At 48.0% G+C, this 17,101-nt stretch overlaps 1 protein-coding gene across 2 annotated transcripts in view; it reads left to right on the top strand.

Moving 5' to 3' along the window:
- Positions 1 to 17,101, top strand: part of PAPSS2 (3'-phosphoadenosine 5'-phosphosulfate synthase 2) — a 70,596-nt gene that overhangs the window by 45,747 nt on the left and 7,748 nt on the right. Inside the window, exons 3-9 of one of the 2 annotated variants that reach the window (XM_044239500.1) lie at positions 400 to 635; positions 1,565 to 1,703; positions 2,260 to 2,378; positions 2,513 to 2,626; positions 4,091 to 4,202; positions 9,329 to 9,343; positions 14,117 to 14,322. In XM_044239500.1, the coding sequence (XP_044095435.1) occupies positions 400 to 635; positions 1,565 to 1,703; positions 2,260 to 2,378; positions 2,513 to 2,626; positions 4,091 to 4,202; positions 9,329 to 9,343; positions 14,117 to 14,322 (941 nt within the window). The remainder of the gene's footprint in view (positions 1 to 399; positions 636 to 1,564; positions 1,704 to 2,259; positions 2,379 to 2,512; positions 2,627 to 4,090; positions 4,203 to 9,328; positions 9,344 to 14,116; positions 14,323 to 17,101) is intronic. The other variant, XM_044239501.1, reaches the window with a different exon arrangement.

The following is a 17,101-nucleotide window of genomic DNA, read 5'->3' as shown; positions in this document are numbered from 1 at the left end:
TGTTGTCAAGTGGTTGTTCTGCAGGCTCGGTAGGAGAGGTGGGTCCCCCAGTCTCCGGAGCTGGCTGTCCCCTCCACTCCTGCTGAGTGCCGGCAGGAGGGGATGTGAGAACACAGTCTCCAGAGCTTCTGATTTTTTTTTTTTTCCAAGCGAAGCCAGAATCTGGATTTGTATGCACAATGTTCTCATCTTTAAAACACGCTGCAGGCAAAATAGAACATACCAAGAACCACGTAAAACCCCGCAGGTTCCGCATACTTATGAACCCCACTTGTTTTGCAGTGCAAAACATGGTTATTTCTATGTTCGGAAGAAATGCAGGTACTTGACTTGTAGTCAACTGTGCTTTTCCTGGATGGTAGTGATTTTGATTTGAGGTCAAATGATTATAATGAACAGGTCTCTCTGGGGCTGGAAAAACCACCATCAGCTTTGCTCTGGAAGAGTACCTTGTCTCGCATGCCATCCCGTGCTACTCCCTCGATGGGGACAACGTGCGTCACGGCCTCAACAAGAACCTTGGATTCTCCCCCGGGGACAGAGAGGAGAATATCCGCCGGATCGCCGAGGTGGCCAAGCTGTTTGCCGATGCGGGTCTGGTCTGCATCACCAGCTTCATTTCTCCTTTCACGAAGGTAAAAGAATCAGGCGGGGACATGGACGACGCTGGGGAAGGAGTCGTTGGGGGGCGGGCACCAAGGACTGCTGTCCTCCCCATTTCCTCCCTCCCTTGCTCCCTCATTTCCTCTGCTTAATCTTGGTTCTGTCAAGAGAGCACCTTCATTCCCAGATGCCGGGGCACCAGCTGACAAAGATCCGTCCACGCTCACCTTCTGGCCAGGGTTGGAAGGAAGGAAAAAGTTAAAGAAGAAAAAGTCAAAAGCTCTGTCATCTTGTGTCTCCAAAAAGTCAGAAAGCTTAGTTTGCTAAAGGAAATGGCAGTTCACTGCCAAAGCAGCAGGTCATGTGTGTTTAATGTGGAAATCGCCGAGGAAGAGGGACCCTGTTCTTGTTTTAAAACAGGAAATTTCTGGGAGCTACGAATAAGATGCCACGTTCTTTGGACACTCCCTATGAATGAAGTGCTCCTGGGTGGCCAGCCTGTCTTTCAGCAGGGATTCTTTTCTGTGGTTTTTCTCTGAAAGCCCTTGAAAGAGCTGTGTTCACCGGAGGGAAATTTCTGGACTTTCTCTCTCTCTCTCTCTCTTTTAAAAGGTTTTATTTACTTACTTGACAGAGAGAGACAATCAGAGAGGGAACACAGCAGGGGGAGTGAGAGAGGAGGAAGCAGGCTTCCCACTGAGCAGAGAGCCCAATGCATGGCTCGGTCCCAGGACCCTGGGATCATGACCTGAGCCAAAGGCAGATGCTTAACCGACTGAGCCCCCCAGGCACCCCTGGGCTTTCTCTAAAGGACCAGTTTCCTGCCACCGCACAGAGCACACATGCTCGTGGAAACCTGAACCTGTCAAGCACCAGAGCAGACCTCGTTTCATGACGAAGAATTCCACTGTGAAACCTCTCGCTCACCTTCTCGAATGTGTTCCCCCCACCCCCGCCCCAGGACCGTGAGAATGCCCGCAAAATCCACGAATCGGCAGGACTGCCGTTCTTTGAAATCTTCGTGGATGCGCCTCTGAACATCTGTGAAAGCAGAGACGTGAAAGGCCTCTACAAACGTGCCCGAGCCGGGGAGATCAAAGGTGGGAGCACCGGCCTATGGCTCTTTTGCCGCTTCTCGGGCCTTCACACTCTGTCCCTGGAGGCTGGTCCAAAGTCTCAAAAACAGTTGTCCACAATTGCGTCTAGGACACACAACTTTTGATCAAACCACAGGCTACTCAGTACATCCATGGGCTCATCAACATGTGGGCTGGGGTGTTTCCAGAACTGTCCCCTCAGCCATAAGCGATCAAGTTCAGGTCCAGTGGGTGTGTGCCTAAGGGGGCGTGTTCCAGAGTTGTTTCTTCTCGTCTTCCTTTTGGGTTCCAGTCAGCTGCAGAGAGCTTGGACCTAGCCAAATCTTGTTGGTACTTTGGGGGCTTTTGATACTGAAAATACAGCTGTGCATTTGTATGGTATGACATGATATGATATGATATTTTTATCTATGGCTAGAGGTCAAGGACAGCTGGTAACCTTTCCCAGCCTGCTCTAAATTCTCAGTGTAACGCATTATTCCATCATGGCTCATGTCTTCCTGTTTAGAAAGCCTGTTCCCGTCAGTGCCGGTGTGATTTCCGCCCTTCTGCCTTGCAGGGTTCACGGGTATTGATTCTGATTATGAGAAACCCGAAACCCCTGAGCGTGTGCTGAAAACCAACTTGTCCTCCGTGAGTGACTGTGTCCAGCAGGTGGTGGAGCTCCTCCAAGAGCAGGTGGGTGGACCCGGGCGGTGCTTTTGTTTGTTTGTTTATTTTAATTGCATAAAGTCACAGAAGGTCATTTATTCACCGGAGCATTCTTTTTGCAGTTTTCATTTCAAATTTTTACCCATTCTGCTTCCTTTCAGAACATCGTACCGCACACGATCATGAAAGGTGTCCACGAGCTCTTTGTGCCCGAGAACAAACTTGACCAGGTCCGGGCTGAGGCCGAAGCTCTCCCTTCATTAGAAATTACCAAGGTGAGACCTGTGGGCTAGCCCCAGGAGAATCAGCCTCACGGCCATCATTATAATATGTTTACAACTACTCTGGGTAATAAGGAAGGTATGGATCAGGGAAATGCAGTGTCCATAAGGAAGAACACTTCATCATTGCCTTTTATTTTTCTAACATCTTGCCAAGCAAATCTCTCTCCGAGAGCTGCTGCAAGGTAGTAGGGCAGTGCCCTGGGCAGAGGCAGACAGGCAGGTAACTTCTGTTTTGCAGAGGACACTGTGAACATTCAATTATGCCAAAGTGCAGGCATTGGGCGGTATTGTTGGCAGCGGCCGAGGAAAGTTTGTCCAGAATGCAAGTAAAGAAAAAGAAAATGCAAGTGTTTTTTTTTTTTTTTGGACAATCAAGAAGGAATGTAGAGAAAAGATCCACCCTGATCTAAAGTGATAGGACTCTTTTCCTACTCTGCAAATCCCATTTTTTCCTAACGAGGCAGAATCCAGCCTAAGGAGCAGGTGTAGACCCTTTGGTCACGTTGAATTTACTGCCTGGAACGTGTTCGCTGTAGCCCCGTCAAGGGCACGGCAGATGCCTTTGGCTCTTTATAGGTCAGTGTTATTGGTCCATTCCAGCTGTTCGGATCTTCATTGGTACCTTTTTCTTTTTTTTTCTTTTTTTTTTTTTTGGTACCTTTTTCTTATCCCTTAAAACCTTGGGCATTTTTCTAAGAGGCAGAGTAAGGTGGGAACCTGTTGCAGGTTCAGTCATACCTGAACAAGTCATGACGAATTTATATGCAACCCCCTGACCTCACGAAAGAAATTCTGAATACTCCAGTGCTCTGGGCACACAAGAAGTACGTGATTATAATTATGGCGTGGAACGATAATTCCCATAATGAAATGGGCTGCGAGGTACAAAAGAACTTCAAATAATCTAATCATTGTTTTGGTCCTGGGGATGGTAGGAAAGGTCAGCAGAGCAGTGAACCATGCTTCAGGGTTTAAAAGATGAACAGGAATTTCAGGTGGGAAAGAGGATAGGCCTGGGAGGAGGTAGAAATCTCCCCATCAGCCCAAAGGGCCAGAGCTTGAAGTGTTTCCAGTGTCCTGCTAAGAATGTTGGACTTTTCAAGTCAGGGGTTTGCCAATTTCATTCAACTACCTACTACATTTGGTGAAAATATATAGCCCGACCAGAATATTTGTCGAGGAAAAAAAAAAAAGCAGGAACAGGGAATGTTAACACAGTTGCCCATTATGAGGCTCTCTGCACCTCAATTTTAGATCACTGCTCTCCAGTAGGAAAGTTCTAGGCTCGAGCTTATCTGGGCCCTGGATCATGCTTCAGCATCAAAACGGAACACTTAACACATGAAAGATTCTGCCTTCATTCTTCTGCCCAGCAGAATGAGAAAGGCCTGCCCTGGGGCCAGCTGGCTGGGAAACAGAGCTATGGAAATGTTCACCTGCATTTGTGTTTTGCAGCTGGATCTTCAGTGGGTCCAAGTTTTGAGCGAAGGCTGGGCAACTCCCCTCAAAGGTTTCATGCGAGAGAAGGAATACTTGCAGGCCATACACTTCGACACCCTGCTGGACGGTATGTGCTTTTCTTACTTGCTTTTTACTCTTCATTGTTTAAAAAAAAAAAAAATCGTGCTCCGAAATTTTCACAGGAACAGGAAGCATTCATTCTTGGTATTAATTCTCACATCATCCCTCTTACTCGAGATATTTAGAGGATTTGTTATATGTCTAATTCTATTATGTATAAATTTGCTTTCTTAGGATTTTTTTTTGAGGGTAAGGGCTATCCTAAAAGGATTATTGACTGTTGGAAAGTAAAGAACTGAAAAATGAGGGCTTTTCCTTGCATGCGAAGCCAAGAGAAGGTTAAGTCTGTTTGGCTCCGCTTGCCTCCATACTCAGAGTAGAGGGCGATCGGGGGCCGTTTCCTGCTGCTGGGAGCATCCTGGGGTGGGTGGGGGTGAGCTTAGTGCATGGGGTGGCCTGCAGGGGCATCTCACCACCCGGCTGCCGGGCCAAGCAGCATCGTGCAGTGACTTTTCCCACTGGACACTCAAATGTCACTCTTCGTGCCCTTCCGTGTGCTGGAGGAGGCTGGTGGCATCCTCCAGACCCCCCTGGGGCGGCGCTAAGCCCGCCTTCTGGGCACAGGCCGAGGGACTTGAGAGCACTGATCTGGTCCAGATTGGAAGCGTGTGTTATTCAGAAAACTTCTGGCCCCTTCTGTGATCATTTCCTTCCCAGAAGGGCCTGAGCTCGTCAAATGGAGCTTGTCTGTTTCAAGCCCCTGAGGAATGGCTGCTAGTTGGGGGAGGGGGCAGGGAGCTGGGGGACACCAAGTCTGTGACTTGGAGCAGGGCTCCAGACATTTTAGGGAGCAAAATCACATCAGATAGTCTTTCCTGGGAAAAGATGTTGGTGGGCTGGGCTTGTGACTCTGCCTGGGGGGATAAAATCACATTCCAAAATTGTTGGTTCCCTTATAGCTTACCTTAGCAATAATCATCATATCTGTACAGCACTTATCCATCTGCAGAACATTTTCTCAGGCATGATTCCCTTTGATCAGGCAACTCTGATCACGCCCTTTGCAGATGAGAAAGCTGATCCCGGCCTTAGTGCCCTGCCTGAGTTCATACCACTGGTCCAAGACCAGAGACCAGAATGCAGGGACTTCTGGCCCAATGCTTTCCCTGCCAGGGCTGCTCTCCCGGTGTCCGTTCTGAGACAAGTGAGGAGGCTAGGCTGTCTGTCTGAGGAAGGCTGACACTTCCCTTTGGTGTCTTAATTCTGATACGTGCTGGGCACAGGCTGCATTGAGTAAACTTCACCCACACTGCGGCCAACCACAGGCAGGAGATGGGCCCGGAGCCTCCCAGCCAGAGCTGCGGCTAAAAGACGAGCACTTGTTCCATAGAGAAAAATTCCTGGGCTCTGGGTGTGGATGGAAGCCAGGGCTCCTTCACCCGGGAGCTAGGACAGCACGGAGGGGAGACAAAAACCATCCTAGCATAGGCAGAAATCCTTTATGATTTAAGAAGGGGAGAACGGGCGTTTTCCTGGGTTAAGAGTTCTTAGCTTTTGATAGATTCTTAAAGGAGTCTGTGATCCAAAAAGATGCCGGACAGCAAACGCTGTAATAAGCTATCCATATCTTTTAGGCAAATCTCGCTCCCTCCCTCTCACATCCTTTTGACTTCATTTTATGGTGCTCTGCAGTTTATAAAACATAGCGATTTTCTTTTTTTTTTTTTTTTAAAGATTTTATTTATTTATTTGTCATAGAGAGAGAAGGGAGAGCAAGCATAGGCAGACAGAGTGGCAGGCAGAGGCAGAGGGAGAAGCAGGCTCCCCGCCAAGCAAGGAGCCCGATGTGGGACTCGATCCCAGGACTCTGGGATCATGACCTGAGCCGAAGGCAGCCGCTTAACCAACTGAGCCACCCAGGCGTCCCAACATAGCGATTTTCTTTTTCTTATTTGGTCCTCGCTATCATGGGCTGGACGAAGCCCTTGTTACAGGTCTCCCTGCCCAGGTCCCCCAGGTGTCTGCCCCCCGAGCCCCAGCAGCACGGAGCTGAGGGAGGTCACGTCCCCATGAGTACTGGACTCCCACTAGCTCCTGATTCCTACCGCCCATCCAGAAATCCCAGCTCTTCCGAAAACCCATGCCCAGGTGCTTGCGGGAGTTCTCAAGGTAGGATGCTTCCTGTGCCCCTGACTCCAGCCCACAGCCGTGTGCCTCTTGTCTTGTGGATGCATGTGGCCCTCTGCATCCACGGAGATGTAGCTCCTGCCTGTTCACTAATGTCCTGGGACCCATGGGGCTGTGGCAGCTCACAGACTCCCCCTCAAGTGGGAAAGCTCCTGTCCCCTTGCTCTGGGCTAACTTCACCTGAGGACCCTCTAGCAGTCGCTTGAACCCCACAGCATCAGAGAACTGGAAGAAACAACCCTGTGAACTGTACCCTGGCCTTTCTTCTGTGGGTGCATGGTGGCAGGTTCTGGAACCCTTCCAGCTGTAGGGCCTGTGTCTGGGACCCCCTACAAGATTCCTTTTCTCCCTTTGACTTTCTGCTGGTGTCACTGTCTACCCCAGAGTCCACCCCAGTCCAGCGGACACAGTTCTGCAGCCCTCATTGTAGTGAGGATTCAGAAGTACCCCCCGCCCACCACCACTGCCACCTTCCAGAAGCTTCCTCGACTCCTATGTAAATCCAGTAATAGACACCAAGGATATAAGGGGCTAAGTCAAGGCAGAATATCCTAATGGAGAACAGTGTAGTTGTGGATCCGAGCAGGGCTCGTGGGCTAGTGGTTTGCTGTGAACCGGAGGCGCATTACTTAACCCTGCGGGCCTCAGTTCCCTCATCCCTTCCATGGGCTGCTAACACCAGTCCCTACCCCATGGGGGTGAGTTGAGTCAGGAACAACTGGTCCAGGAGTAAATGTTCCCTATGTTGACAGACCCCTCCTCCTCCCCCGCCCTGACGCATACAATGAAAAGACATTGACGTTATAGTCTTGAGGGGACTCTCTGGCTCACGCATAGTTACATCAGTCTGGAAGTAGCGCAGATAAGATGTTCATTCATCAGCCAACAAATGTTTACCTAGTGTCCTCGTATGCCAAGGTTTGTTCTAGTGGCTGGAGACAGAGTGGTAATGAAGACAGATGTGAGCTTGGAGGGACAGATAGTACAGCCCATCTTCTGAACCCCAGTACAGTGGGGGATTCTCCCCATATCAGTGGTTGTCAAGCCTTTTGTTATTTTTTATGATTTTATTTATTGAGAGAGAATGTGCGCAGGGGGAGGGGCAGAGGGAGAGAGAGAGAGAGTCTCAAGCAGACTCCCTGCTGATCGTGGAGCCCAACTTGGGGCTCAGTCCCGCGACCCTGAGATCATGACCTGAGTGGAAATCAAGAGCTGGAGACTCAACTGAAGGAGCCACCCAGTCGCTCCCTTAGCCCCCCCCCCCAAATCATGTGTCATGTCCGTGAACTCTGAAGCAATACAAAGAGCAGATGAAAATGGAGCTGCTCCTGTGGAAGGGCTGGGCTCGGCGTCCCTCCTGCCTGGACAGCAGCCGTGAGCATGCCTGCAGGAAGCTTCCCGAAACCCTGTTCCTACCACACCATGAGTCTCCGGGGAGAGAGCTCCCCTTGATGGCTTTCGGGCTGTGTAGACATAGTTAAATTCTAGAAGGTGATATCTGTGTATCTCAGAAGGCCAAACAAGATCTCATTCATACGGATATCATTTAATTTTAATCAGCTCATGAAAGTCATGAGTCACCACTGACTGAAAATCTGAAATTTCTAGAGCCACAGACATGTAGCCACAGTCATCTGCTCTCAAACAATTGCACGTTCCATGGTCGCCTGCCATCTGCAGGCAATATATATATATATTTTTAATTTGGACCACATCTCTCAGGAATACTCTGTTGGTTTTAATTTCCTTAAAAGTTCACATTTCCCCTTAAATTAAAAAGCAAAACAAAAGAAACAAAAAAAAACTCAGTCTACTCAGTCTAAGAAAAAAAAAAGAAAAATTTAAGTGTTTCTGAGGATTACACAAGATGAGTTATTCCCTCTATTGTTCAAGGATCTACTTTCATTGGTTCATTATATCACCTTATTTTCCACTGGATATAGAGTTTTGTTTGTTTGTTTGTTTTAAATTTTATTTATTTATTCGACAGACAGAGATCACAAGTAGTCAGAGAGGCAGGCTGAAATAGAGAGGGGAAGCAGGCTCCCTGCAGAGCAGAGAGCCCGATGTGGGGCTCGATCCCAGGACCCCGAGATCATGACCTGAGCTGAAGGCAGAGGCTTTAACCCACTGAGCCACCCAGGCGCCCCTGGATATAGAGTTTTGAGATTGTTACAGATTCCCCCCCAAGTTGTAAGTATCTCATCTAAATTTAAAAAATGGAACCTCAAGCTCATGTTCTTGACTGGTGGCTTCCAAGGAAAGTCACAACATGGTGGCCTCACGAGACTGGATCATTTGAAGACAAGTCCTCCACAGCTCTGACTTGCAGGGGTGTGGGGGCTTGAGGGCTTTCCTTTCCATAGGCACCGCCAGCATTTATTTGGCACCTGATATCTTCTGACCCCAGCATCTGACACAGGATTATCACATTTAATCCAGATAACACTTTTGGGAAGATACTTTGCTCGTGAGGAAATAAGTACTTGAAAGGTTAAGTAACTCAAGTGAAGCTTGGATTCAAATCCAAGTTATCCTGGTTCTCGTTCTCACTATGCTTGTTCTGCTAGGTAGAATTTCATGTCCTCTAAACATCTGGGATTCTAGAACGTTCTAGAGCAGTTTGCTATTAGACCTAGCAGAGCCTGGTTTGGAACCACTGGATGGTAGTTATAACATCACATATTTGTGTAAGAGGCAAATTTGCGAAGCTGGAGGTGCTATAACATGTTGTAATTATTTCAAAGCATATAGTCATCTGAGTAATGCTTCAGAATTGCACTGAATGATGTTCACTACAAATCCTGGTCTCAGCCTCTTTTTGCTGTTACACATTCTTCAGACCAGTAGCAAAGAGCATTGTATATTTGTATGTTATATGTGTGACGTTTTGTAATAGGAATCTGTTCCTTGATATTGTTGCTTTAAGATTATCTTGGTGGAGAGCTGAAAACATGTTTCTTAATTGTGTTTATATTTCTCTAGGCACGGTCCTTCCTGGTATGTACTTCAACTTTCCAAATAGTTAAATTATTATAATTAGTTACATTAATTAGAAATGGTTAAGAACATAATTTTAAAAAATCCAAATGATCCAGCTGGAATTGTTAACAGTTCATGATCTAATCAGTTATAATAGAATAATAATGCTACATTCTTCTGTTGATCAGAGTCCAAATAACAGGAAATTTCTGGATCAGATGCAGCTGTTTATAATATCCTATTTGGCTGACAAAACTGAACTTGTTTCTAAATTATTGTTGTACATTTTGTCCCGGAGATTAAAAACAATTATCATCCTCTCTGTTAATTAAATCTATGCGTCCTCATTTGATTCACAAATCTAGAAATTTTTTCTAACGCATTTATAAAACATTTTTAATCGATGAGGGAGAAGTTGATTTTAGATGTGATTTAAATGGACACACCTGGTTGGATTGTACAGGCCCGTATTTCATTTGTCTGTGGTGTGATTATGCATGAATTTTTTTTTTAAAGATTTTATTAATTATTTGACAGAGAGAGATCACAAGTAGGCAGAGAGGCAGGCAGAGAGAGGAAGGGAAGCAGGCCTCCTGCTGAGCAGAGAGCCTGATGTGGGACTCGATCCCAGGACCCTGAGATCATGACCTGAGCCGAAGGCAGCAGCTTAACCCACTGAGCCACCCAGGCGCCACGATTATGTATGAATTTATTTCAAGCTATGATGATTGGTAGTTATAGAAACAGGAATGAATACACAAGTTGCTTTGACTCTAAATTTCTGCATTCTCCCAGAAGGGAAAGGTAAAATTGTGAAGGTCTCATTTATCTTCAGTGCTGTTTTCATCATTGTTGCTTTCCCTTTAAAAAGCCTACTTAAGTTCAGAGCAATGATGAGGTAGCACAAACACCTGTCAGAATGGCTGAAATCAACACAAGAAATGACAGATGCTGGCGAGAATTTGGAGAAAGGGGAACCCTCTTGACTGTTGGTGGGAGTGCAAACTGGTGCAGCCATTTTTAAAACAGTATGGAGGTTCCTCAAAAAGTTAAAAATAGAGCTACCCTGGATCTAGTAATTGCACAACTAGGTATTTACCCAAAGCATATAAAAATAGTGATTCGGGGGCGCCTGGGTGGCTCAGTTGTTAAGCGTCTGCCTTCAGCTCAGGTCATGATCCCGGGGTCCTGGGATCGAGCCCTGCATCGGGCTCCCTGCTCAGCATGAAGCTTGGTTCTCCCTCTCTCACTCCCCCTGCTTGTGTTCCTTCTCTTGCTGTGTCACTGTCAAATAAATAAATAAATAGTCTTTAAAAAAAATGCTGATTCAAAGGGGCACATGCTTCCCCATGTTTATAGCAGCATTATCTGCAATAGCCAAATTATGGAAAGAGCCCAAGTGTCCATTGACTGATGAATGAATAAAGAAGATGTGGTATATACCACAGCATATATAATGGAATATTACTCAGCCATAAAAAAGAACAAGATCTTGCCATTTGCAGTGACATGGATGGATCTAGAGAGTATAATGCTAATTGAAATAAGTTAGGCAGAGAAAGACAAATACCATAGGATTTCACTCCTATGTGGAGTTTAAGAAACAAAACAGATGAACACAATGGGGGAAAAAGAGAGGCAAACCCTAAGAGACTCTTAATGCTGGAGAACAAACTGAGGGCTGATGGAGGGAGGTGGGTCAGGGTATGGGCTGGACAGGGGGTGGGCATTAAGGAAGGCACTTGCTATGATGAGCACTACGTATTGTAGGTGGTGAATCACTGAATTCTACTCCTGCAACTTAAAAAAAAAAAAAAAAAGGCTTAGTTAAGCAATAGAAAGTGTTGTCATGTTTGCTTGGGAAAAGTCCTACACAAAAGTTCTGTGTTGGACTAACCATGGACTCAGCAACCAAGGCCCCCTGGCAATGTGAGGCAGCCCCCCGTAAGAGCCATCTCACCCCCAGTGGGCGAGGCCGAGAGCCCCAGTCGGGTGGGAAGCCATGGAGGAGGCCTCAGCAGAGCATCGCGCTGTTGGACGAGTTCCTGTCGTGGAAGAGTTTAGGAAGGTGGTTGGGGAAGCTGCTCGCACCATGGGGAGCTGTAGCTCCGGGCGGATGCAGTCAGCTGGCATCATGACTTAGTGGGACTCCCCCACTCCACGCCGAGACTGGCTTTCTTGACCACCGTCAGGAAGTGCTGTTTCCCCAGAGCAGGGTTTCCCTCAAGGCCAAGAGGAACGTGGGTCAGAGGCTACCTTGGGCAGGAACCTAGCAGATCAAAGGACACAGCTGCGTGGGAGAGTGGTGTTGCCCCTGGGTTTCACCGCAGATGAGCTGATGGAAGGTAGCACTGCACGCCCACCTGGGGCTTTGTGTTTTGTTTTACTTGAATTTGGTCTAATCTCTGTGAGCAGTGTGGTCAGTAATCCACAGAACACAGGGCATCCTGTACTTGGTGGGCCTCTCTCCCCTCTCTTCAACTGGATTGTGCAGTGGGTTGCAGTATCTTTGATCACACACCTCCAGGGATAAAGGGCTGTACCATGTGCCCACCCCCAGCAATCCGTAATGAATACGGATTATTCGTTATCCCATCTCTCAAGTGGGACAACTGAGCACAGAGAAGGGGAACAGAGCCCAGAAAATGCCTGAACTTTGAAAACAAAGGAGTCACTGGAACGTCAAAACTCGTAACTTCTGGTGCAGAGAACGTACTTGTGGTTTACGAGGGCTCCCCGGGGCAGTGTTGGGGGGTAGTCACAGGACTTTGATAGACCAGATTTGTTTGTCCCCTGCAATTGCTGTCTTTATCCTGTGACATTCTTTTAACACTCTAGTGACTTCTGGAGAGTATGTAGAAGGTGCAAAGTGGTAGGCCTGTAGATGGGTGTCATAGCTGTCTCAGAGCTCAGATCTTTAACTCCATCAGAGGCGTTCCAGGTGTTGGATTTTGAAGGTTAGGTTTAAAAGAATTCATTAATCTGTGGGACATTCCCTCAAATCCATAAGTAACTGCGGTGGTTTTTCATGGAGCTGAATGTTTTCCTTATTCACATGCTCTTGTTCCCTTCTGAGTCTTGAACTTGAGAATCCCCTGGATCTCCCTAACCTTCTTCAGTGTTGTACACTGATGGTGTGCCCTGTTTTCTCACCTGTGAGTACAGCCGCGAGATGGACGTCATTGGTGCACATCAGGCATCCCCGCCAAAAGGGTCACATCTTTAATGTTATCTGGCCTCATTAAGAAATTAAATGCTGAATTGTAATCTTTGAAGCCCTAAACTGAAAAGAACTACATCTTTTAACCATTTTGCCTAGAAACATTTAAAAAAGCTCCTTCCAAAAAAAAAAAAACCCCAAATAACTTCACATTCATTTTTTAAAATGTGTTAAACACAAGGAAGCTTTAAAGGGATGTCATCGTCCCTAGTCACACCAGTTATTGAACTGAGCTCTAGTGTAATGGTCCCCCGAGGGGTTGTAGGCCCCACACGGGACGAGCCCCGCCGACTCTAGTTTTAGTAGTCAGGGTTCTCCAGAAAAATAGGGCAGGGTGGACAGAGAGGGTGAGGGGAGAGATTGATTTTAAGGAGTTGGCTCACGCAGTTGCCGAACCTTGTGACTGGCAGGCCAGAGACCCAGGGAAGACTTGTAGTTCACGTTCAAAGTCTGCGGGCTGAGTTCCCTCTTCTTCCTGGAATAGGGTCTTCCGTTGAGTCCTTCAGCTGATTCTGTGCAGCCCATCACCTTATAGAGGACACTCTGCTCTACCCAAAATCTACTGACTCAAATGTTCATCTCCTCTTAAAAATACCTTCCGAGAAACATCTAGAACATTTGATTGACTGAGCACTGCAGCCTAGCTAAGGAGACACACAAAATGAGCTCTCACAATTTCTTTATCACCTTTTAAGTAATTCTCTTGCCTCTTCCTTTGAGATCAGGGTGTCTCTAGGCATGTGTTGTAGCTGAAGATGGAAATTCTCTGAACAGCATACCCCGTACCTTCCAGTTGTCATGTTGTATCCTGAGAAACCAGATTGCCAGTTTACTTAAATTCCTTTTAAAGTAAGAAAAGTAGTGTAAAGGGGAGAGGAGCTCACTCTCCAGAGTAAGTGTGTGAATCCACTGTCTATGGCTTTCCCTCTGCCTGGTTTTTGCCTGATGGTGGAACCAGCAAAGCTGTGACCCCCAGAGAAGTCTTTTCAATACCACGTAAAGGTGACGCTATGTCTGGACCACAGGAAACAGACATCAGGACTCCCTCCTTGGGGTCCTACCCCTTGGTGTTAATGGTCTGATTTTTTTTTTCTTTTTCAATTTGGTGTGTTGGTACCACAATTCAGAGATCTTCCAACGTTATTACAAGGTTCGTTTCTAAGAAAGACCAGAAGTTTCTGTTTGGGCTTCTTTGGCCAGCCTTTATTGTGTGTAGTTGGGTTGTTAAAGACGTTACACTCTCTGGTATGTTGTGGTCAGGACCAAGCTTTCGAAAGGAAACTCAGAAGGGAGATGCCCCCTCCTCGGCCCCCAGATCAGATCGCTCACTGAAGGCCCCTCCGTGTTTGTGAAAAGCTTTTCACAAACTCCCGTGTCTTGCGTTGAGAGGCCTCTCGAGGACTTCTCATCGTAGACTCTGCAGAAGCTCGTGCAGCCAATACCACCACGTAAGCTTTAGGCCTTCCTGGGCTTTGCAGGCAGTGTTTGGAATGGACGTGCACATGGGAGTCCCTTTGAGGACGGCACAGCTGGCGCCCCGTACTCAGCTCACCACATGGCTCTCTCTCTAGACGGAGTGATCAACATGAGTATCCCCATCGTGCTGCCCGTCTCTACGGACGATAAGACACGGCTGGAGGGGCGCAGCGAGTTTGTCCTGACACATGGTGGACGGAGAGTGGCCGTCTTACGAGACCCTGAATTCTACGAACATAGAAAGGAGGAGCGTTGTTCCCGTGTCTGGGGGACAATGTGTGCAAAACACCCCCACATCAAAGTAAGTGGCGAGACCTTTAGAAGGGCTTCCTTGGTCTCTTTCAGCTTAAGACAAAAAATGATTTCTTTCTTTTATTTGTTTTTCAAGGATTTTATTTATTTATTTGACACAGAGAGAGATCACAAGTAGGCAGAGAGGCAGGCAGAGAGAGAGGGGGAAGCAGGCTCCCTGCTGAGCAGAGAGCCCGATGCGGGGCTCGATCCCAGGACCCTGAGATCATGACCTGAGCTGAAGGCAGAGGCTTATCTCACTGAGCCACCCAAGCGCCCACATTCCTTTTTATTTCCTCATGAAGGACTTAAATACCGGGGTATTGCAGAAGAATGCTTTTTTTTTTTTTTTAAATCAATTTATTTATTTCAGAGATGAGAGTGTGAGTAGAGGGGAAGGGCAGAGGGAAAAGGAGAGAAACTCCAGCACACTCTGTGCTGAGCGTGGAGCCCAGTGGGTAGCTCGGTCCCATGACCTGAGACCATGACCTGAGCTGATGTCAAGAGTCAGACCCTTAACCGAATGCGCCACCCAGGTGCCCCTGAGGTGCATTTCTAAGGGAGGTCTTGTAGGCTGTGCCTTTGGAGATCTTTCTAGAAAGGGGCAGAGAAGCGTCTTTCTGTTTGAGGACTGCTCTGAATGACCCACTGAGTCCTCAGAGGCTGCAATGGCTGGGTCCCTCCGCTAAATGGGAAACAAGTGGACTGGGTAGAGAATTTAGTCTGGCACCTTGAGTAAAGGACAGAAATCCAAGTCATGGCTATGCCCTCAACCAGAGCTTGTGGCGTTCTCCTCCATCTTGGAAAGTCACTAGGGGAAGCGGATTCCTTCATCCAGAATGGGTCCAACCAACCACTGGAAAGAGACTGCGGGCATATACCCTGTGGTTGGCGGGGGCAGGACGGGCGTCAGTGGCATTCTTTCAGTAAGAGGGGACAACTGGGGGTGAGGTGTGGCAGAGTCTCCAGAGGGAAATAGCACATTTTCATCAGTGGTTATTTTAAGATTGAAAATGTGTTCATCTGATTGGGATCATTTTGAGTCGCTCCTACCTAAAGGCAAAATGGGCTAAACCTCCTCAGGTTCCTTCATAACTTCTACCTGGTGGCCACGGGGGTGGAGGGTCTCCTGGAATTGCCCGGTGTGGCTCGTTACCCTATAAAGGAAAGTATGTGAAACCGAATGCCAAAGCCATCCCTCCCCGAGGATGAGAGCCTTAGGGCTGAAATTTGAAAAAGCCATATAAAAGGAGGAGCCAGACTCAGAATAACCCTACAAGTAACCCTGTGGGCCCCTACAAAAGATGTTTGAATGAACTTACTGGAATTGGTTGGGCAAATGTTGTTTAGTTTTCATTTCTTCAAGTTGTGAAATGTTGCAAGGTAGGAAGGGCTTTTTCAAGGCCTCTGAACACAAGAGGTTAATGAACAAAGAGTTAATGAGCCTTCCTGTAAAATCTGCCTTCTCATTGATCGTTTTAAATCCCAGTGCACCTCTTGTTTAATCTGAACAGTGTGTCCACAGGCTGGCAGGCAGCCTTGGAAATTGCAGGATACTGACCGAAAGCGATTTGAGGAACCGTGTTCTGGGCCTTGATCCTGCCTATGTTTCATCCACTCATGGGTCCTTACGGTCTCGGGTCGGAACCTGATCTTCAGTCAGTGACACAGAGAGGGAAGGGTGACCCCTCATCCCCCTGCTTCAGAGACGTCCCCTCCCGGGGCTCACCCTCCACATCTCTTCTAGTAGCACTAAAAGAAACACCTGAGGAGGCTCTTGAGAATTCTTTCTTTTCATCTTGGTGGCAGCTGGACCTCGGGATTTCTTCAAAGCCAGGGAACGTGGTGCTGTGCCTTGTGGTCTTGGTCGTCTCGTCAGTGAGGTCATTACAGGGACTCTGCAAACATTCCCCGTGAGCTGATGGCGAGAAATGGGCCCCGGACTACCTGGCAGAGGGAGGCACTCACTGTACACACCACACCTGGAGTGGGACGTGTGTTTATCAGATGCGCGACACTGGCCCTTTCAGGGAAGGGACTCTTTTCACTGCCCCTTTTTTTAGAACCTTGAAATTTACAGTGAAATTTACACTTTGTTTGTTTGTTTTTTTTCTTAACCCAAAACTTCCAAAATAACCCCTTCCAAAAGTGGCCATGGGCCTCCTTGCATTTCCATGTGGCCCAGGGCGTCATTGGCTGCGTCAGTTCTGGGGGTTGGCGCCAGACGCTCCCTGTGAGTCCGTGAAGGCTGGGTATCCCGCCGTCAGAGCAGTGTTCAGGGGTCCTTCCTGGATGTCTCCAGTGGCAAGCACCTCACCCCCAGCTCACGCCCCTTCTCTCCCCAGACCCGCTCCCTAGTGGGAGGCCTCCGCCAAATCCCGGGTGACCTCCTTGCCTCCTCCTCCTCCCGTGTTCATTCGGCTGCTGGGTCCTGGTGATCCCATGGATGGCTTGACTTTGGGCACGTCTCTTCTGTTGACTTGGGCCAGGGCACTCCGTCTCCTGCCTGACTCCTGCAGCGACCTGCCTGACCCATTCCCGGCTGCCGTCATCCCCCGTAGCGGGCCAGCCTGTCGGCCCCTCTCCTGCCCCTGCCACCTCACCTGGTTGTCGCGCCCTTCCTCCCTGTGATGCGGTGTGCCTTCTTTATGCTTCCAGAGCACTTTGCCCTTGTCTGACCCCAGCTGTCCCACTGTGTGGTTACCCATTCGGTCTTCTGCCAGCGCAGGAGATAAAGGACCGTGTCATCATCCACTGTGCCCCCAGCCAGGGCTGCGTTCACACTCTGC

The sequence above is a fragment of the Neovison vison genome, chromosome 2, assembly GCF_020171115.1.
Source record: "Neovison vison isolate M4711 chromosome 2, ASM_NN_V1, whole genome shotgun sequence".
Lineage (NCBI taxonomy): Eukaryota > Metazoa > Chordata > Mammalia > Carnivora > Mustelidae > Neogale > Neogale vison.
The sequence above is the reverse complement of the archived record's forward strand: the minus strand, read 5'-3'. Positions and strand labels throughout refer to the sequence as shown.